Raw genomic sequence first — 22751 nt, forward strand, 5'->3', positions numbered from 1 at the left:
GGTCCAAAGATAAGGTAATTTATACATTATAACTTTAGTTTACTGTGGTCTTTCTATTATCAAGCCTCGAATATGGTTTATCCATGGGTAGAGGCAAAAGCCTATTGCTTCTTGCATTGCTGGTCCAAGGTCCAAGACAATGGAGCTGAAAATGAGAATTTCATTTCTGTATGACAGGTATAGTTTCCTTGGCATAATGTTCATCAAACATCATTTTGGGGGTTTCCGATTTACAGGTCAAAGTCTCAGGATGCAATTATCATCAAACTTCAAAGGTAGCCTCCACTTGCGAAGTAGCACCTCCCTACAGAATCTTGAGCCTAGATCAAAAAGTCACGGTCACAGGGGCTAGCAATATCAGTTTTGATTCTACACAGGTTTACTTTCCTTTATCAACTTTACAGTTACATTTTATTTGATATATCAAAGGTTAAGGTCACTGGACATGAAAATGCTAAATTATAATTTGTATCAGCTATGGTTAATCATAAAGAGCAAACCATTTTTTTATGGACATTTGTATTTATATCAGTGGCATTTATTACTAATAATACTTAATTTTTATTATAATGACATTTAATATTTATTATAATTACTCATTTATTATTATTATTATTATTATTATTATTACAGTATTATAATTTTGCCCCACATCACATGAAATCATTATATTTCATCAAAAGATCTGGCCATAATAAATCTGCTAAAAGATTCTATATAATTATCCTGCATTTAAATAAATATTCAGCCAATGTTATGTTTATTTCCTCATTGCCCTGAATTTCATGTCTCATTACCACTTTTTTTGCTGGAAAATGCAAAACCGAACTGGTGTTATTGGTCATGACATTGTTAGTGTAACATAAGTGCCATGCCAGTTGTAAATAAAAGCCAACAAAGACAATCGACTACAGTGGAATGTATACCCCTTGTGTAGTGAGGAGTCTTTACTTCGATGAATGATCACATGATCTTAATAATCTGTTAAGAGTATGTGTGACACACATGTTACACACTGTTTTAAGTGTATGTAAATCAAGCCTGCTCATTCTGGTCTTAAGGTTTCTCTAAGACCCACTGAGGCTTCCAGCCCTAACTGAACTAACAGAAGCATAATACTGCTAAAATTTGTATGAAAATGATTAATTTCTTCCAAATATTTTGAAGTTTTAAACCAACCTTCTGCAAACAGTATCATATTCATGTATGCTGCAAGTGAAGAGCTCAGCTGATGTTAATCACAAGGCATGAATATGTAGCTCATGTTTCCTCTACACAGTCTTGACTAGCTTCATCCAAATGTATACATACAAAGATGTCGGATGAGCTTGGGTTTGAGTACAGGTCAATATTATTAAACACAACAAATTCTGCTCAGCAGATTCTTTTCAAAGTATCCACAGCTGACCAGACAATGTGAAAATGTTCAAACACACAAACTGCATCTCATTCATTTGCAATGGATATGGATATAATAGTATTTGCATGGAAATGGATATAATAGTATTTTCATATGGAGATGGATATACTAGTATCTGCATGGAAATGGATATAATAGTATTTACATGGAAATGGATATAATAGTATTTTCATATGGAGATGGATATAATAGTATCTGCATGGAAATAGATATAATAGTATTTGCACAGAAATGGATATAATAGTATTTTCATATGGAGATGGATATAATAGTATTTGCATGGAAATGGATATAATAGTATTTTCATATGGAGATGGACCTAATAGTATTTTCATATAGAGATGGATATAATAGTATTTGCATGGAAATGGATATAATAGTATTTTCATATGGAGATGGATAAAATAGTATTTGCATGGAAATAGATATAATAGTATTTGCATGGAAATGGATATAATAGTATTTTCATATGGAGATGGATATAATAGTATCTGCATGGAAATGGATATAATAGTATTTGCATGGCAATGGATATAATAGTATTTTCATATGGAGATGGATATACTATTATTTACATGGAAATGGATATAATAGTATTTGCATGGAAATGGATATAATAGTATTTTCATATGGAGATGGATATAATAGTATTTGCATGGAAATGGATATAACAGTATTTGCATGGTGATGGATATAACAATATTTGCATGGAAATGGATATAATAGTATTTTCATATGGAGATGGATATAATAGTATTTGCATGGAAATAGATATAATAGTATTTGCATGGAGATGGATATAATAGTATTTGGATGGAAATAGATATAATAGTATTTGCATGGAGATGGATATAATAGTATTTGCATGGAGATGGATATAATAGTATTTTCATATGGAGATGGATATAATAGTATTTGCATGGAAATGGATATAATAGCATTTTCATATGGAGATGGATATGATATTATTTTCATGGAAACGGATATAACAGTATTTGCATGGAGATGGATATAAAATTATTTGCATGGAAATGGATATAACAGTATTTGCATGGAGATGGATATAATAGTATTTTCATGGAAATGGATATAACAGTATTTGCATGGAGATGGATATAATATTATTTTCATGGAAATGGATATAACAGTATTTGCATGGAGATGGATATAATAGTACTTGCATGGAAATGGATATAATAGTATTTTCATATGGAGATGGATGTAATAGTATTTGCATATGCAAATATATATAATAGTAATTGCATGGAAATGGATATAATGGTATTGTCATATGGAGATGGATATAATAGTATTTGCATGGAAATGGATACAACAGTATTTGCATGGAGATGGATATAACAGTATCTGCATGGAAATGGATACAAAAGTGTTTGGAAGGAAATGGATACAATAGTGTGTCCACAGAAATGCAAAAGGTTGGTTTTAAAATTCAAGCTATTTTCAAGAAATGCATCATTTTCATGCAAATTTTAGCAGTAGTGTGCTTTTATTTAGACAGATGTAGATGGGCGTATAAGCCACAGATGGTGCCTGAGAAATGTTTTAGTTTCATCTTTTAACCTTGTTCACAAAATCACATTTACTTGTATAGATTGTATCAGATTTGTAATGATCTAATGTGAAAGTTCTAAAACCACTTTGGTGGCTTAGTGGTTAGAGTGTAAACCTTGGATGTGGGAGGTCATGGGTTCGATCCCTGGCCAAGTCATACCAAAGACTTACAAAAATGGTACAAACAGCTACCTAGCTAGGCACTCAGCATTAAGAGGTTAGTGTTTGGACTGGTCGGCCTGGTGTCAGGATCATGTGACTGGGTGGGACATCATGCTACATGTCTGCAGCATGATGCCCCAGTGCTAGACATCACTATAAACTGCCACAATGCAGAGATTGTAGCAATATGACTGAAAAATTGTTAAAGCTATGCTAAAATTCCAAATCACACACACATACACACACAGAGACTCTAAAACAGCAAGAATTTATGATTTTACACCATTGACGGGTTGTTCATTTTTTATTAATCAACTGCCCTTTATTAATTTCAGGAGTCAGACCATATACAGATAAGTACCAGAAGATCAGAGCATAAATGATACACAAATATTGTTCTAACAAAATGTACCATTCACACTTGTTTATAAGTCAAATCCAACTGCAAACTGCACAAACTCACATAATGTGACAGCAGATCTTGATCTGTGCAGTTAGCAGCAAGCAGTAGAACAAACAACATGGACCCTGATCTGCAGGTACATTATGCTATGGTAGATCAGGACCTTTGTTGTTTGCAACTTGACCTGACTTATAAGCAAGTACATACAGCATTGATATGAGTAGCTATGCAGCCTCAACTTTTACCTCCTGAAGTCAAATGCTTTGTAAAGAGGATGTGATGAACAAGTAGATCAGATCATGCCTTAAAAATAATAAAATTGACCACTCTGGACTGTACAGTAGCTAGAGATATGGACAGCACAAGTTTTGCTCCTGTTTTCAATTGCTGCCATTAGTTGTGTTACAATTAATCTTTAAACCTGAGATCTAGTCACAGGGAGTTTAAAATCTGTTCATCACAATATCAGATAATAATAATGACTACATGATGACCAGTAGCTGACATATAAATACAACTTTGTTATATAAAGCAGGTTAGCAAAGTTGAAAGGGTGTCAAGAAGAGCCAATGGGTGCATAAAGGAAAGATCCTGTGAAATAAATACAACCAACATAAAGCTACACAGCAGAGTGGTACTGAGAGTGCAGACTGCAGAGAGTGACCAATGGGCTATGTGCGTTAAGCCTTGTGAGTGATCATGGGCCATGTGAGTTAAGCCATGTGAGAATGACCAATGGGCCACTTGAGTTAAGTCATGTGAGAGTGACCAATGGGCCATGTGAGTTAAGCCATGTGAGTGACCAATGGACCATGTGAGTCAAGGCATGTGAGAGTGACCAATGGGCATGTGAGTTAAGCCATGTGGGAGTGACCAATGGGCCATGTGAGTTAAGCCATGTGAGTGACCAATGGACCATGGAGTCAAGGCATGTGAGAGTGACCAATGGACCATGCGAGTTAAGCCATGTGAGAGTGACCAATGGGCAATGTGAGTTAAGCTACAATACAAACATGAAAAATCTTGAATTTTTGAAAATTAAAATGGCTTTACTGTTGATTCCAAAGTACTTGGAAAAATAAAGTCGCAATACTTTAATTGTCATAAATTCAAGTTATTTTCAAGCTTGTATTATTTCACTTTCAGGTATACAAGGCTAGAAATTATAATCTCAGAGTATATTAAAATAGGGTTAGCATTTACAAAAACATCATAAGCAACATAAATGCAAAATGTTGTTGGGAAGATGAGGAGAGGGAGAAAGAAAATAAATATTTCAATACATGAGATTTCATTACTTTAATTCCCTGTATCAACTGAGCAGATGAAATTACCTTCTTTCTTCCCTTAATGCCATCCCATTCATTTTTCCACTCTTGTGGGTCATATTTGTACTGGAATTTATCCTGCAATAAGAAGTGAATTTAGGTATTATTTTAAATTACTGTACACCTTTTTCTTACCAACTTAAGTTTTGGGATTTTACTATTTTTTATGGGGTATCAGTTTTCATGTATGATATGATTACTACAAACCCCAAATTCAAAGACCAAATGAAATAAGATCCAGCTGTGAAGACATCTAGGACCAATCCCTTCTATCCCACAAACATTTCAGATAATACTGTCCAACACAGCCTTACAAAAATATGAGTAAATATCTCTTTTAAACATCATAATGATAAAGAAGCAGCATTTTAAATCATGTTATATGTTGCAATTTACATTTGCTAGCCTCAAATGGTGAGAAAACATTCAAAGGAAACTGAAACTACTCAATACATGTATCTTCAAAAGAACAATACCAACTGTAATAAGTCTCAACAAAAGGGGCATGAAATTGCTAACCTGGCATCTTCCTTAAGGCCAAAGGCAACCAAAAAATCTAGGTCTGAAGGATGCTTTCTTTTGAAATTTCTTCCAATACTGTTGATTCCTTATGTCAATATTTTTCTAGTTTTTCTATCTTCATCTATATTTTATGACAAATCAGCATCATTATCTTGTCCTATGTTGAAAAATCCCAAAGCCAGGATTCTTTGGTCAAATTTAGTTCTGCATTTACATTTTGTAAATGACTTCAAACTGGTGAATCAGCATCATATGTAGCAACCTTTTTCACATCAAGCTGTTGTTTTTCAAATTCGGTCCAATTCTCTTTAGTGGCTTTTTAGAAGAGGTCATTTACAGTGTTTTTACTACATTAGTAATTGTGGCCATATTTGAGGGCAGATCAGCATCATTTGTAGAAACATGAAGCATATCATGCCAGGATGCCTATTTCCAGATTTAATTCAAATTGGTCAGTGGTTCTTGCCGGGATGCCCAGTGCCAGATTTAGTTCAAACTTATCAGGTAGCTCTTGCCAGGATGCCAAGTGTCAGATTTAGTTCAAATTGGTCAGTGGTTCTTGCCAGGATGCCCAGTGCCAGATTTAGTTCAAACTGAACAGGTAGCTCTTGCCAGGATGCCAAGTGTCAGATTTAGTTCAAATTGGTCAGTGGTTCTTGCCGGGATGCCCAGTGCCAGATTTAGTTCAAACTGATCAGGTAGCTCTTGCCAGGATGCCAAGTGTCAGATTTAGTTCAAATTGGTCAGTGGTTCTTGCCAGGATGCCCAGTGCCAGATTTAGTTCAAACTGATCAGGTAGCTCTTGCCAGGATGCCAAGTGTCAGATTTAGTTCAAATTGGTCAGTGGTTCTTGCCGGGATGCCCAGTACCAGATTTAGTTCAAACTGATCAGGTAGCTCTTGCCAGGATGCCAAGTGTCAGATTTAGTTCAAATTGGTCAGTGGTTCTTGCCAGGATGCCCAGTGCCATATTTAGTTCAAACTGATCAGGTAGCTCTTGCCGGGATGCCAAGTGTCAGATTTAGTTCAAACTTGTCAGGTAGCTCTTGCCAGGATGCCCAGTGCCAGATTTAGTTCAAACTGGTCAGGTAGCTCTTTCCAGGATACCCAGTGCCAGATTTAGTTCAAACTGGTCAGGTAGCTCTTGCCAGGATACCCAGTGCCAGATTTAGTTCAAACTGGTCAGGTAACTCTTGCCAGGATACCTAGTACCAGATTTAGTTCAAACTGGTCAGGTAGCTCTTGCCAGGATACCCAGTGCCAGATTTAGTTCAAACTGGTCAGGTAGCTCTTGCCAGGATGCCCAGTGCCAGATTTAGTTCAAACTGGTCAGGTAGCTCTTGCCAGGATACTCAGTGCCAGATTTAGTTCAAACTGGTCAGGTAGCTCTTGCCAGGATACCTAGTACCAGATTTAGTTCAAATTGGTAAGGTGGTTATTGAGAAGATTATAACGGCATGCTAAGGACGCCTGCCATGCTTCAGGTATATTCTTGAAACATAATAATCATGTACGGTCTTTATACTGCACTAAGTAGTTACCTTGAAGTTTACTATGTTACATACCATCATCTCACTTTGATGACTAAAATAATTAATTGTTGCAACTTCGGCTGTATTCTGATGTGTGATGTCATTTCAGTACCATGTTTTCCTGTGTTGAGGTACTGGAACTACATCATAAGGTGGGAGGCAACAATCATTTTGAGGGCTGTATGAATTTCTCTTATCTACTGTTTTTGAAAATAAATATGAATCCAATGATGGATTGGAGCTGACTTCAGTCATAAACTTCAATCACAGCAGTTGTACAAAACTGAAGCTACCCAACCATGTCAATTTGCCTTGGCAGAGCTGAATGTATTATCATATTTGGAGTAAAACCCATAGCAACTGAAAATATAACAATAATCTGCACAGTTGTAGCAAATATTATAAACAGTGTAAGGAAACCTAGCAATCCTCCAGTACACCAAAAGCCATGTTCTTTGATGTATAAATTGTAGCTCCAAGTGGTCTTAGTAAACCCTAAATTCTACTCAACAGTATCTGGTAAAGATCGGTACCCAAAGATGGGTAAATATCATGTAGAACTCCATACAGCAATATGATTAGACAAGTGCTTTAGACATTAAATACTCAAGGTGACCACTACACTAGTTAGCAGTTCTGATATTTCCCCTTTTCCCAAAAGGTCTCACTAACAGAACCCAATTTGTTTCATGCTTTGTGGGTACAGAGTGAACAATAAGAAAAACATAACAACCAAATAACACAGTGGGACAATTAAGGGTATCACATGCTGAAACCAACATGCTGATTTAGATAGTGGTCATTTTCTGGACATGTCCAGCAAATATGGCTGTTTTGGAACCATTGTTATACAAAGTATAGCTCCTAAATGCATGACATGGCATGCTCAACACAGAATGCATATGTGACAACATTAACCTGAATAAAAAGCTTTAACGACCTCAATCCTGATGTGTAAGGTTGAAGTCTAAACCAATCCAAATGATGAGTCTAGAATATACCCTGATGAGTTTTATCTGAGTTGTTAATATCAGGAACAATTCTCATACAGACAGATGAGATTTAAAAAATATCACATTATCTGATGGAATATTAACAACTTACTGTTCCCCCCATATGTTCCATAAGCTGATCTTTATTGATGTATTCTTGAATATCAGCCTTTCTGGCAAATTTGATTCTTTTGACTGCTTCAGCACTCAGCCACGTTTTGATTATTGTCCATGCAGCTGAAATAATAACAATAATAATAAAAACAATAATCATAATTAACAGAAAGCATTTTTTTCTCATAAAATATATTTCTTCAATGAAACTTACCCAATCATAATACCTTAGAATTACTGCTACTACCTCGCAAATCTAGCCATCCCAGGATAAAACTTTTTAACTAAAAAGCTAAAACTTATCTGCCCACCTAGGTGGCAGTTAGAGTGATCTCCCACTGATACAGAGATTGGCACCAAATCCTGTGAATACTTCAGTTACTACTGGAGCAGAAGACATGCTCTCCATATGGACGTAGCTTGGAGATGCTGGGGGGGGGGGGTAATACATGTGTATTATGATCAGGTAAGTATTACTGAAGAAACATATTTTACTAGAAAAGAATTTGTTCTTCAAATATCTTACCCAATCATAATACCTTAGGAAAACTGATACACTTTGGAGGGAGTTACTTCCCTTACCCCTGAGTGGGGTAAGACGAGGCATGATCTCACTCAATGCACCAGCATGGTTCTTTCTTAAGCACCACACACTAGGTCCTGTAGAAGAAACTGAGATAAAGTGTCCAGATTTAGACAGGTATTTCACTACAAAAGTCTGATTGTCCATGAAAGGGAGCCGTTCTTGGCAAAGAAAGCATGGACTGTCATTACTTATTCTGTCCCATCTTATTGGAACTGCAATTAGTTTAGATCAACCAGCAAGGTATGTATCTTGCTAATTATGCCTACTGGCACTAGTGTGAGTAGAAAACCAGTCTTACATGACTGAGAGGAAAATGGAACTCTGATGGCAATAGGCAAAAGACTTCCTCGATTGATGCCTGGAAGGCAGTCTTTGATTGTCAGTGATATTTAGCAAACATGATGGAGCTTGTGTATATACTTTATCCTGTCTGGTTGAACATGGCAAAGCTGATGCCTCCTGTATAACCTGTGATGAAACTGGGTAAGATTGTCTAAAGAATGTTTTATCGCTAACCAAGTTTTCCCTTTGTGTGACAAAGGCATGAAAATGCAGTTATTCCATATCCTGTATGTAACGAGGCACTAAATTGGGCACCAGATGCATTGAGTGTTCTACGGCTGATCCAAGAATTGCCTTGTAGTGTGGAAACTGCACAAAGTCCTTCCATCTTTTGGCTTAAATGATAAGATCCACTGTGACCTGTTGCAATAAGAGATATATGGCAGAGTCTGGTTTTGATGGGATAGTGCCATTTTATCTTTCATGACATTGTATAATTATTTATGCTGAGATGTGTATGGGGATATTTGATCCACAGAAGTGGTCCATAAAGCTGAAATAAAGACCTTCCATCTTGTAGATAATTAATAAGATGAACAACGATAGTTACATGGTGAGATCGGAGACATATGGCCAGTTTTGACAAAACAGTGCCATTTAATCTAACATGACATTGTGCCATTATTCATGCGAGATAATATCTGAGTAGGGCTGCTTTAATCTCGATCTAACTCCAACGCAGTTAATAAGGCCTACCATTTTGGCTTATAATGAAGAATATACTGTGATGGTGAGATACAGCAACTTCTGAATGGTCCCTATCAGGGACTGAGCAAGGGCAGTTCCAAATAAAAGTGGATAAGGTAGAGTGATTGGGTTGGATATTTGGAAGCGTGTGATTTGGATTTTTAACGTAGCTTTAACATTTTTTCAGTCATATCACTACGATGTCTGCAGTGTGGCAGTTTATAGTGATGTCTAGCACTGGGGCATCATGTCGCAGATATGTATCATGATGTCCCACCCAGTCACATTATCCTGACACAAGGTCGATCAGTCCTAACACTAACCTCTTAATGCTGAGCACCAAGTGAGGTAGCTGCTAGTACAATTTTTATAAGATTTTGGTATAAGTTGGCCGGGGTTCAAACTTGCAACCTCCCACATCCAAGTCAGATGTTCTATCCACTTAGGCCACAGGAGCAGTCTATTTAGTGGAGGAAGAACCCAGTAAAATCCCAGGAAGAAACAATGACCCATAGAAAGCTTCTGGCAAGCTTTCTCACTTAGTCATGGTGACTGTGCTTGAGACTTGAACCCATCACAACAGAGATAAAAAATGTCAGTGATCAGTAAAAGCGAGCACCTTAGATATTAGACCACTTGGCCACCTGAAACCCATCACCTAATGATGCTTGCAACTAACAGAAAACTAAATATAACCTGTTCTCTGTAAAGGTTTCCTACACTGAGGGTAGCACCCATGTGATGTCCAACCACTTGAAACATACACACAAGTCTCCCAAAATCAAGAACATGGTCTCGAGGAAAAAAGTACTCATACAGCATCTAATTACGAAATTTAAATCATCAGTGTTATATCTAATGTGAATTAGCAGCAATCTATTAAAAAACTAGCTTTCACAAATTAGTGTGATCTCTGACTGATCAGCAGTGTTTAGGTGAGGGCTTCAAAACCATTATGCCAAATTAAACGACATGTAAAGAAATGCCAGCAAAAACAACTGTTACCAAATATGTTCCAATCTGCTATACAAACATGCAAACCTATCAAATTCTATAGCTAATCTTGTGCTGAAAAATGGTGTTAAACCCTACAACAACAAATCCATCAATTGGTAGGGTTTTTCTCCCGAGACAAGGAGTGTCTCCCATCCCAACACTCACTGAAATCTGCATAGTACTCAAAAATATCAACAATCCCATGTAATATTTTCCCAGTAATGGATTCATGTAAGCACATGACTGTAAGCATGACACTATAATTGCTAATTCAACCAAAAATTAATCATCTGCTTATACTATGTGTGATCAATAGTAATTTGAAAAAGGTTAACTCATTAACCCCTGAAAGTTTCTGTTGTTTTCACCTGAAATGTGAGTAGCAAACACATTTTGCAGGCTATTACACCAACTTCCAAGAGATTTTCCATTAGCCTAATGCCTAGTTGTGTTAGAAATATCATTTCCATTGGTTATTTTGCTCGCACATGAGCAGAAGGGTAAAAGTTGTTGTTTTTCTTGGATTACTGGATCCATCATTTTCGTAATGAGACCACTCTTTATTCCAAATGGCCACCCTATCCAACTTTCTGCAAAGGTTCACCTGTCTGTGTGCAGTTCAGACCAGTCTGCCTTAGATCTGAGGCCAAAAAGTCTAAAACCCGGATACAAATTCCCATTTCGACCACAGGCAAATTTTGGGTGAAGAAAAAAAACGGGACCAGAAAATTAGGTTTTTCCCTCTGTATTTTTGTAGTGCAACTAAAATGTCAAGATTATTTGGTTTGTAGAGCTACATCTGTCTACCTTTCTATAATACCGCCCATTTTAGCCTATCATATATGACCTTGACGCTACAGAGCTCGGCAGTAGGCTGCTACCTTCTGCCACATAAACGTGGCGCCAGGGGTTAATGAGTTAAAGACATTGATAGATTATAACTGGACTAGACATTACAAAAGAACGTGGATGGCATAAAACAGGTCAGTTTGGTATTCGCATTTAATGTTTTTCAATATCTAAGTGTGTGTGATATCCCAATGTTAAAATGCCAAAATCTAAACAAACAAAATAACATAAAAAATTCAATAATGAATGGAAATAGGAATTTCAGTGCTTGGAATAAAGTTCAAAGGGACATGAGTATGCATTTTGTTATTCCTATAAAGTACATTTTAAGAGGAACTTCCTAAATTCAACCCACATAATTGTTTATGAATAATGAAAGAGAGAATTAAGAAGATGTTTAATTATTACTTGAAAATTCTAAGTAATTGAATTGGCAAATTTCTGCATTCTGTCTATCAGGTAAAATTATGGCAGGCTTGAAAAAGTATTTTTCAACTATGCAGTTTTCGAATTCACATTTTGTAACTTTGGTCAATATGTACAACCAATGTTTAGGAAAATGTACATATAAAGACTCAGCAAGGTACAGAAGTTAATGTCTGATTTTTTGCTATAACCTTGATAATATTATTGTCATGTATGGAATCAGTAGGTCAATAGAGAAGTGAATCAGTCTATAATATATTGTGCTGAAGTAGTTCCGTCCTACCTGTCAACACAGAAACATCTGATCAAAATTTAATCTCACAAAAATGAGATTTTCCAGAATTCTGATTGTAAATTTTTTTTTTTTAAATTCCACAAAAATCTAGAATGTTTGTCATCTGTGCATCTTCAATTTTCAAATAATCAATCTTACAAAAGGAGAAAGCCTAGAGTTGTTTACAGTGTGTGATTCCTGTCAATTAAACAGGATGTTATTGAAATACCAAGCCTATCCAAGATAATAAAGAGTTGTTGTTGTTGTTGTTGTTGTTGTAGGGCTTAACGCCATTTTTCAGCACGCGATTGGCTATAAAACTACAATGTCATCTCAAAGGAGCACGAGTACTCAACACATATCAAAATAAATTCAGCTTAGGTATCAAAATAAATTCAGCTTATATGTCAAAATAAATCCAGCTCAGGTAGGTACTGTGAAACATAGCATTGTTATCACTGCTTGTTTGCTTATTCTAATTATTTCAAAATATACACAATGCCCCCAAGTCTATGCCCCCAAGTCTATGGATGCAATACTAAGCAGTTGTGTGTCAATATAAAATTTATAATTTATTTTTAATATATTTCTCTTTAATTCCCCATTAATATCATAAGATAGTGTGACATTGTAACATTTAAAGTGCTGTGCTTAACAAATTCTTACTGGTTAGTTACCCATTTCTTGATTTAAGTAAAAAAAATAGGAACTGAAAAAAGGGGAATCATAGATGTTATCACATTATAAGTAGGTTCACAACTTATCTGGGAGCAGATTAATGAGGTAAAGATGTATACAGCATCTGTGTAATGGTTCCTTACCATTAAATACCCATGGCATTTCATATATAATCATTTTATCTGAAATAAATAAGAAAATGAAGATAAATTTAAGGTAACAGAGAAAAACCTATTATAATATTTTAATGTTTAATATTTCCTACATAGTGTTGGCATATTGAGATTCCAACTTTGCTTTCCAATCTCATACCATAGACAAATCTCTGCCAATTAGATATAATACATCAGCAAGCCCTAAACTTTGAAAGAAGAGTATAAATATGAAGAAATTCAGCAAAATATTTTGAATGCAAGATTTAATTAAGGATCATGCAGCACATATTGATAACATGCATATATGACATTTTATCATAAGAATTTTAAATAACTAAGTCTCTTTCAATGAACAACAAACAGTGTAAGACTGGTATGCAGAAATATGTGCAGAATATAAGCAGAATTACTTTTAATCAAATGTTATAGCATATTAAATTCAATCGGATTAAAATCACCACCATGACAAAAATCTGAAGGACACTGATAAATCAAAGCTTTCACATTACTGAAAGCAAAACCTGAATTAGGAACATATCATTTCTAATTATAATTAACTCTTCCAAACAGGAAAAGTAATGCTCATATCATTTCTAATTGTAATTAACTCTCCCAAACAGGAAAAGTAATGCTCATATCATTTCTTATTGTAATTAACTCTCCCAAACAGGAAAAGTAATACTCATATCATTTCTAATTGTAATTAACTCTCCCAAACAGGAAAAGTAATGATCATATCATTTCTAATTGTAATTATCTCTCCCAAACAGGAAAAGTAATGCTCATATAATTTCTAATTGTAATTAACTCTCCCAAACAGGAAAAGTAATACTCATTCTGATATATTAATAAAATAAATTCCAGTGGTCAGCAAAATATGAACCATATCAATGCTTATCAGATCTAAGAGGTTAACTGAAAGTTCTGAATTATTTCGTATAATTCATTTTGCTTCTTTAAAACTCAATAAATTTAATGCTAATCGACAAACAAAATAACATACATAAAATTATCTGCAGCTGCACGCAGCATGCTAGGCATTTGCAGATATATGGATATGTAGCATAGGTAAATGTCAGTGATATAAAAATGTCAGAGCAAGAAAATATTTCTGTTATTGACCAAAAAGAATATTGTAAAATCAAGGCACTCTTAAGAGAATCTGCAATTGATATCAAGATTGAATGGGATACCTGATATCAAGACTGAAATGGATAAAGTGATGGATGTAATTCTCTTGTCATATCCTAATATTCTGAAGTGTTTTCATCATTTTATACATGGTTACAATTCCATGGAAGATGGTCCACATTCTGGAAGTCTATGATTGGTAAGTACATCATCCAAACTCCTCCTTACACCCTGATTAAGTTCCAAAAGATTTTTGTTACCATCCCATTATCAAAGAGTTACTGAGAGCAGACAATTTCTGAATGCCATCATGTGGATGAAAGTGCAGTTTTCAGGTGCATGAACACCACACCAAAAAGTGAATACAAATTGCATTTAATAATTGGATAATCAGATTGAGAACGTGTGTAGAGAACGTGTGAAGTACGTAGAGGGGATGCAATGATGTGTCGTTAACTAAGAAAGAACTTTGTTGTACAGCACACTGATATTCAGAACCCTTTAAATACCTCTCACACTTATTACTGGTAGATTTCAATTTTAATCAGATTGCATTTAATTGCTTTTCATAAATTTTCCAAATCATATTTTATATTTACCTAATATCACAGGATAGTATATTTTGAATGAGGTAATCACAAATTTGATTAGTTCCATATCCTGTAAAAGTAGAACAAAAATCAGTATATGACAATGCCTATAGATAACAATATGTATATAAACACTGGAGTACATAAATATAAAATTCTACTTACACAAAAAAATGTTAACTTATCATAAAAGTTTTACTTTTTTGTGAAAAGCCTCTCTTATGACAATAACATTCATCCACATCTTGACTTTCTATCATTTACAGATTAATTTGTCCAATTATGCAAAATAAAAGTACTAAAATAAAGTGTTTAATATTATCTACCAGATTAATTAGCCATGTTATACAAAGTTTTAAAAAAACTAAAATAATGTCTAATAGTAACTTTCAAATAAATTTCTTATACAGTAACTTTAACTTGTCATATTATACAAAACAACAGAACTAAAGAACAGTGTCTAATAGTAACTTTTAGATTAACTTGTCATATTATACAAAACAACAGAACTAAAGTACAGCATCTAATAGTAACTTTTAGACTAACTTGTCATATTATACAAAACAACAGTACTTAAAATACAGTGTATAATAATTACTTTCAAATAACCTGGACTTGAAATACCATTTATTAAAACAAACAAAACTTTGGAAAAAAGTAATATGCAGTCTGCTTGGGAAATATTTGGTTTCTGGTCACATACAAATTAAAGTGTTTATGGACCGACAGACAGTCACACAGACACAGCAATAGCTGTATTTTCCCACATTACATCCAAATTAGATTGTTTATGGACAGACAGACAGTCATACAGACACAACAATAGTTATATTTCCCAAGTTATAATTCTCCATATTATATATAAAGGTGCTTATGGACAGACAGTCTCACAGACACAGCAATAACTATATTTCCCTTAAATAATACAAAAGTGCTTATCTATAGACAGACAATCACAAAGACACATCAACAGCTATATTTCCCCATATTATATACAAAGGTGTTTATGGACTGATAGTCACAGACATAGGAATAACTATATTTCCCCATATTACATACAAAGGTGTTTATGGACAGACAGTCACAGACATAGGAATAACTATATTTCCCCATATTATATACAAAGGTGTTTATGGACAGACAGTCACAGACATAGGAATAACTATATTTCCCCATATTACATACAAAGGTGTTTATGGACAGACAGTCACAGACATAGGAATAACTATATTTCCCCATATTACATACAAAGGTGTTTATGGACAGACAGTCACAGACATAGGAATAACTATATTTCCCCATATTACATATGAAGCAGGTAACACAAATGCAGGAAGATATAACCATCTACATAATCTCCCTTGCCAAAATGTCTGATAAGAGACAGAAGGATTTGAACACAATTTAAAATACTGGAATTTTAATTTACAAAGTATTAAAGATGTACAAGGCTTCATCAGTTCAACTTCAGAAATAACAGTGTGAATGGTGGATGGATAATTAACAGACAAATGCAGAAAATGTCAAAAATATTGAAGTTGAAGAATTGCAAATGGTCTGAAAAACTAATCAAGTGATCTTCATCTGAATATAAACATGATTGTCAAATTTCATTTGTCTGTGTCATGTGGTCTTTGTTTATTGGTGTTAACAAGGCTTTTGAGAAAAAGTCTTATGTCCAAACAGTTCAAAATTGCGTTGAAAATATTGGAAAACTGCTGTGTTGACCTAAAAATCAATGCTGATGACATACATGTTAATAAAAATAAGCCTACAAAATAAAAGTAGCCAATCTCAAGTGCTTTGAGCATAAATTGCCAACAGCTTTTGGATAAAAATTGAATAAATTTGATTTGTTTACCTCAAGTAGTTTTTACGTAACTGTGCTGATGAGATTTTTGTCAAATTAAAAAAAAACAATTCTTATGTTACATGTTTAGGCTTGAATAAACAGTAACACAAGAAAGAGTGAAAACAACAAGCTCTGAAAAAATACAATAATTTATTTCACTTTAAAAATTCTGTAAAATGAAAATAATATGAACTTACGGTTTTATAGAATCAAATCCAAAAATAATCCAAGAATAAAATTTTAGTAGTCCTAATAACAAAATGTTCTACTGATTTCAAATTTGAATCCCGACAAAGAATCCAAGATGGAAGACTATGACATATGCTTTAACCTGTAGTTTTGAAGTTTACAGTTCCTTGAAGAAACAAGAATTACCACACTGGTTTTGGAAATTGAAATAATTTTTTTTAAAAGAACTGTCTATGATTAAGAATCTCACATGAGCACATGGATTTTCCAGGAAAAAAGATTCAATCCTTTTGAATCCAAGTAATTTGAAATAACTCCAATTCAAGTAATTTGAAATAACTCCAAACAGCAAAACATACAACTTCCATTGTAACAGCCAAGCTTCTACTGAGAATAACTCTCCAAAACAGAGGTTATATCATCTTCTCCAGTGTAAGCCAGCCAAAAACCAATCATTTTACTCTAAGAAATAAAACAAATTAAAACAAATTGTTTACATCTTAAACACATAGTCCCGTCATGACCTCAACAAAAAAACAATGATTTTAACATAAAAATAGAACTTGTTTATGTGGTTGCTACAAATTTTGAATCAAGGTCAGGATCTAGATAATGTTGTTGTTGTTGTAGTGTTTAACGCCATTTTTCAGCACACGATAGGCTATACATGGCAGCCAGTATTAATGGTGGAGGAAGAACCCTGAAAAACCCAGGGAAGAACCACCGACCCACGAGAAGCTACTGGCAGGCTTTCCCACATACCCACACTAGCCGAGCCTTGGACTCGAACCCACGCAGACAGAGGTGAGATGGCAGTGATCCGTAACGGAGAGCGCTTTAGACCACTCGGCCACTCGGGGCCCCTAGGATCTAGATAAAAAAACCTGGTGTTTATAAAACAAGCAGTCATGGTCAAACTATTTTCTGAAGAAAAACATATCATCTCTAGAGAATAAATTCACATTACAATAGCATGTAATAAAAAATATTAAAAAAATAAAACTGACAAACAATTAAATTGAAATAAATATATATTAAATCAGATATAATTAAATGAAATATATATAACACAATGTATTTTCCACTAGTATAACATGTGCATCTAAATGGCTTTGAAGTTATCCTACAGATAAGAAAGACTGAATGATGGAAGGATGAGTGAACAGACAACAAGATAAAAGCATTAAAAATACTAAAACTAAAGAATTGTGATTAGCAAAATGCATATCAAAACAACTAGACTAATATGTGCACCAACTTTAAAAAAAGATATCTTAAATGGTTTTGGAGTTTTGCCATGGGAACAAAAGAGTGGATAATGGATTGATGGAAAGAAACAAAATACTGAAGCTTAAAAAATGTGAAAAGCAAAATGCACACCTGTCCCGCTGGTCCATTTTGTGTACCTGGTTTCATAGTGATATATTGAATGGTATGAGTAATGCTTCAGACATTAAAATGTTTATGGGCAGACAGACACAATGGATAGACAAATGGAAAATCAAAACTAAAGAAATGTGAATAGCAAATGACACATCTAGACTGCTAATCAAAAATCTGTACCAAGTTTCAAAGAGGTATCTTGAATGGTTTTGAGAATTAAGCTTTGGAAGCAACAATTTGTATGGATAGCTGTAGATGGGTATAGTGATAGTTATATCTCACAATATTACATATTGGGGAATAGACAATAGGTCACAGTGACACATGTTTGATATGGATGTGTAGTATCCATGCACATTTCAAGTTTTCATGATGCTGCCAGGAATTTATTGACACCAGTGAACTACCCCCTCGCAACCAAAACAAGGGGATTGAGAAAAACATGTAAGTGTGCATGTGTGTGTGTGTGTTTGTAAATGTGTGTGTGTGTGTATGGGTGTGGTCACAGATCAGTGTTTACCTAACACCTGAATATCAATCTCTCATGGCCTTGTTTTTTAAATCTCATCTGCTGTTTTTTTCTGTCTGCATTTTATCACTTCCTTCATTCCCCATTCTACTACTCTGACACTTCCCACACTTCTAACTTAAAGCAATCAGCAATTTTATGTCCTGCAATGCTTTACAGCACTGATTGATCTATTATCAACTTCTCTCACCCACATGAAGCATGCCAATATCTGGCTTTTTGTTGTTGTTGTTGTTGTGGGGTTTAACGCCATTTTTCAGCACACGACAGGCTATACATGGCGGCCAGTATTAATGGTGGAGGAAGAACCCGGGAAAACCCCAGAAAGAACCACCGACCCATGAGAAGCTACTGGCAAGCTTTCTCACATACCCACACTGGCTGAATCCAAAACTCGAACCTATGCAGACAGATGGCAGTGATCCGTAACGGAGAGCGCTTTAAACCACTCGGGGCTCCCCATTATCTGGCATTTGCACAAATAAAGGCAATGGTATCAATTGGAGTGCCCCTCTGTGACAGGTATTTCTGAAATATATATATATTTAGCAAGATTCCAAGCACTCATTTGTAGGCAACATATGACTGCATAATATTGTATGGAGAGATGGTATTAACAGTGGTGTTCCATAGGTTTGTTCCATCGCAATGAACATTTTCTTCTATCCAATGGACTGGATGGGGACATCTGAGTACAACGAAAGGCAACAAAGTCTTTACTGATCTCAATTAATCAAATGATGATCTTACTGATCATACAGGAGACAGCAAACATATTGGACTGAGATCAACTAGAATAAGACACACAATCCAAATGACAAGTCAACAGTGCATCACATCAGCAAAAACAGCACAGGGGCACGAGGATGAGATACTGGACATGTTTCCATATCTCAGCTGCTCATGCCACAGCTCAGGCAGCAGTGAGAAAGAGATCAGGTTATGCATCAATGTTGCTTGTGGCTGCATGAAAACCATGGATAAATATGTCTGACTCTAAAAGATCAGCCTGGTTACAAGGATTCAACTGTAAAATGCATATATTCTACCAACCTTGCTTTATGAATGTGTACAACAGCAATGACTACAAAGATTAATGTCTTTGACCAACCATAGCTCTGCCAAATCCTCTATGTCCAAACATCCAACACATAATAAATTCAGAGATCTGAGACAGAATGAAGCAACCAATCATCACAGATACAATCAGTCAAGATGCTTTCATCCCTTTGACCATATTGCTAGAGCATCTCCTGACAAGGATCACAAATCAAACACTTAAAGCTGCAACTGGAAAACCTGCATGGGGCTGATAGTGACCAGTGGGAGGGCTGACAAAGTACCTGACTGAATGGTGGAGCAGGGCCTCAATATGTTCAACCCCAGACTGCACAGTGGATGACAAAAGACACATACACTGGTGCAGACTCTTATCTACAGCAATTCTGCCTTGTTGTTGTAGGGTTTAACACCATTTTTCAGCACTCGATAGGCTATACATGGCGGCCAGTATTAATGGTTGAGGAAGAACCTGGGAAAACCCCCAGAAAGAACCACCGACCCACCAATTCTGCCTTGCTGTTGTTGTTGTTGTAGGGTTTGACACCATTTTTCAGCACACGATAGGCTAAACATGGTGGCCAGTATCAATGGTGGAGGAAGAACCAGGGAAAATCCCGGAACGAACCACCGACCCACGAGAAGCTACTGGCAAGGTTTCTCACATAGCCACAGTGGCCAAATCCAAGACTCAAACCCACGCAGACAGTGATGAGATGGCAGTGATCTGTAATGGAGAGCGCTTCAGACCACTCGGTCACTCGGGGCCTCCAATTCTGCCTCGGAGGGTAAGCTAATATTGTTGATGATGATGATGATGATGATGATAGTATTTTAATAAAATGAGTATCTTAACTTAAAATTTCCTTTACTTTGGTTTTTTTTAAAAATTTCTATTAACATTTATATCCATTTTATACTGTGCAAAAGTACATACTTCCATACACAACTGTTAACCTTTTCTGTGAGAGTCTCACACATCACTGCTTTCCCATTGTGTAAACTTATAAAGTCTTATGTGATTTTTGTGAATTCTGTTTTATGAATTAAATCCCATCTCATAATCTTCTCTTTGGAATGGGAGAACCATTACAATTCTGGCCAATGTAAACAATTTAGGGAACTGGTCTTCATAATATTGGAATATAATTTTCCACAACTTGATCATGTTGTACTTGAGATATTTCTGTTGTAGGATAACATTTGTTGCAAGGCTGTATTTAGCCAAAGTTACAGATTTTGATGAGTATAGGTTAACCTGTGCAACCATTTTCGTTATTAAATGGATTATCTTTCATTTATACTTGCCGCATATAGAGACTATCATGTGCTGAAAAATGGCATTAAACCCTACATCAACAACAATCTTATATTCTCAACAGAGAACACCTAACATCCCTCCTTTCTGATTCTTTCCTTAACCAGTTGCAGGTAATCAACTACCTGTCTTGGAATTTTGGTTCCTTTTCTTCTCTTTTTCTCTGCCTCCTGTTCCCCTCCCACTTACTGTGGATCAGGTGGCAATTATTTCCATGTTATCCGTTTGTACACCATCTTCGATTCATGTCAGAACATGAGAGCTCTCCTTTTGCTCTGTAGTATCAACAACATCAAATGATCTTACCATAAAGAAATCAGTTATCTTCATAAAATTTACTACTTGTTATGCTGTATCAAGTTCTGTTATGGCGAATCAATGAATCAGTTTGTTATACCCCTTTGGGAACCCCTTGATAGTTTCTGTAAAACCTGCAGTAGACCTCAGTCATACAGATGACTGTATACAAACACTAAATCTAAAAATTTAATTGACTCGCAAAATAGATCAAAACAATATGGTGGAAATGATTCTTGGCACATGAAAATGTAGGTCACAGTGACAAAATTTGTGTGATGTAGTACTTCTGATGATTCATGCACATAAAACTTCATGAATGTACAACCAACAGTGTATCAGATATAGCGTAAATGAAAAAAGTGCATATGATCACATGAGTGAAAAATTAAGTACCAGTATCCTACTTTGGTATGTGGTGTAGTAATCCTCAGAATTACACATATCAGTTTTCATGACAACACAAGCGCATGTGTCCCAAAACCTAACCTGAATGCATAAAAGAATATACAATCAATGGAGTGTGAAATGTAGGTCAATGTTAACTACATTTGAAATAGTGGTGTAGTACTCTTCAGGATGGACACAAATATTTACTTTCAAGCCTGTTCTAAAAATAGTGGGACGAAACAGACCAACCAGTAAATTGTACCCATGTACCAGATTACATGAGCGGGAAATGTAGGTCACCATGACTTTCCTTTGTAATAATAATAATAATAATAATAATGTGGACTTAGCATAGTGCCTAATCTTTAGAAGCTCTAAGCACTTTACAGTATTAGATAACACATAAATACATAAGCAAGAAGAAGATTACAAAAAACAAGCACCATGAAATTATAAAACAAAATGATGTTAGGTCTGTATGGATGTAACGATTAGTTGCATTCTATTTATCATACAAAGGTTTCTCTTAGTGGCAAACAGATACAGAGGGTGAGGGAGTCATACAATAAGATGGTATATGACACAGAGGTGATCTGATGCAAGTCTGCAGGACACCAATGAAGACTGTAGAATACTATCATCAGGTCTATGAAGACTCCAGTCTAAAATGTGACTATGTTTATTGGTGAGTTGGCTAGCTCACTCTTTGAGGTTGAAAATGTGAATAGAATCTAGGAGTTTCGATGTGTATTGATTTGTAGGATAGCCAAAAGGGAAAACTGAAACCTCCAAGAATAATCAAGTTGCCACCTATCAAATTTCCATACTCCAGGAGGTTCACAAACTGCTCCAAAATGAAAGATTGAGTCAGCTTGTTTGTTTCCAAGTAGTAACCTTTGCTCCATTGTGTGTGAGGTTTGGACCAGTACAAATGATGTGTTTTCAAAAATGAAAGTTGTAGTGCAGTTTAGAAGGT

At 35.3% G+C, this 22751-nt stretch overlaps 1 protein-coding gene across 2 annotated transcripts in view; it reads right to left on the bottom strand.

Moving 5' to 3' along the window:
• Positions 1-22751, bottom strand: part of LOC149797634 (motile sperm domain-containing protein 2-like) — a 90254-nt gene that overhangs the window by 40645 nt on the left and 26858 nt on the right. For both annotated transcript variants that reach the window (XM_089962527.1, XM_089962526.1), the window contains exons 6-9: positions 14768-14828; positions 13026-13064; positions 8043-8167; positions 4892-4963 (exon numbers count right to left, since the gene is read on the bottom strand). In XM_089962527.1, the coding sequence (XP_089818653.1) occupies positions 4892-4963; positions 8043-8167; positions 13026-13064; positions 14768-14828 (297 nt within the window). The remainder of the gene's footprint in view (positions 1-4891; positions 4964-8042; positions 8168-13025; positions 13065-14767; positions 14829-22751) is intronic.

Source organism: Sinohyriopsis cumingii, chromosome 6, assembly GCF_028554795.1.
Source record: "Sinohyriopsis cumingii isolate HCF-2022 chromosome 6, ASM2855479v2, whole genome shotgun sequence".
NCBI lineage: Eukaryota > Metazoa > Mollusca > Bivalvia > Unionida > Unionidae > Sinohyriopsis > Sinohyriopsis cumingii.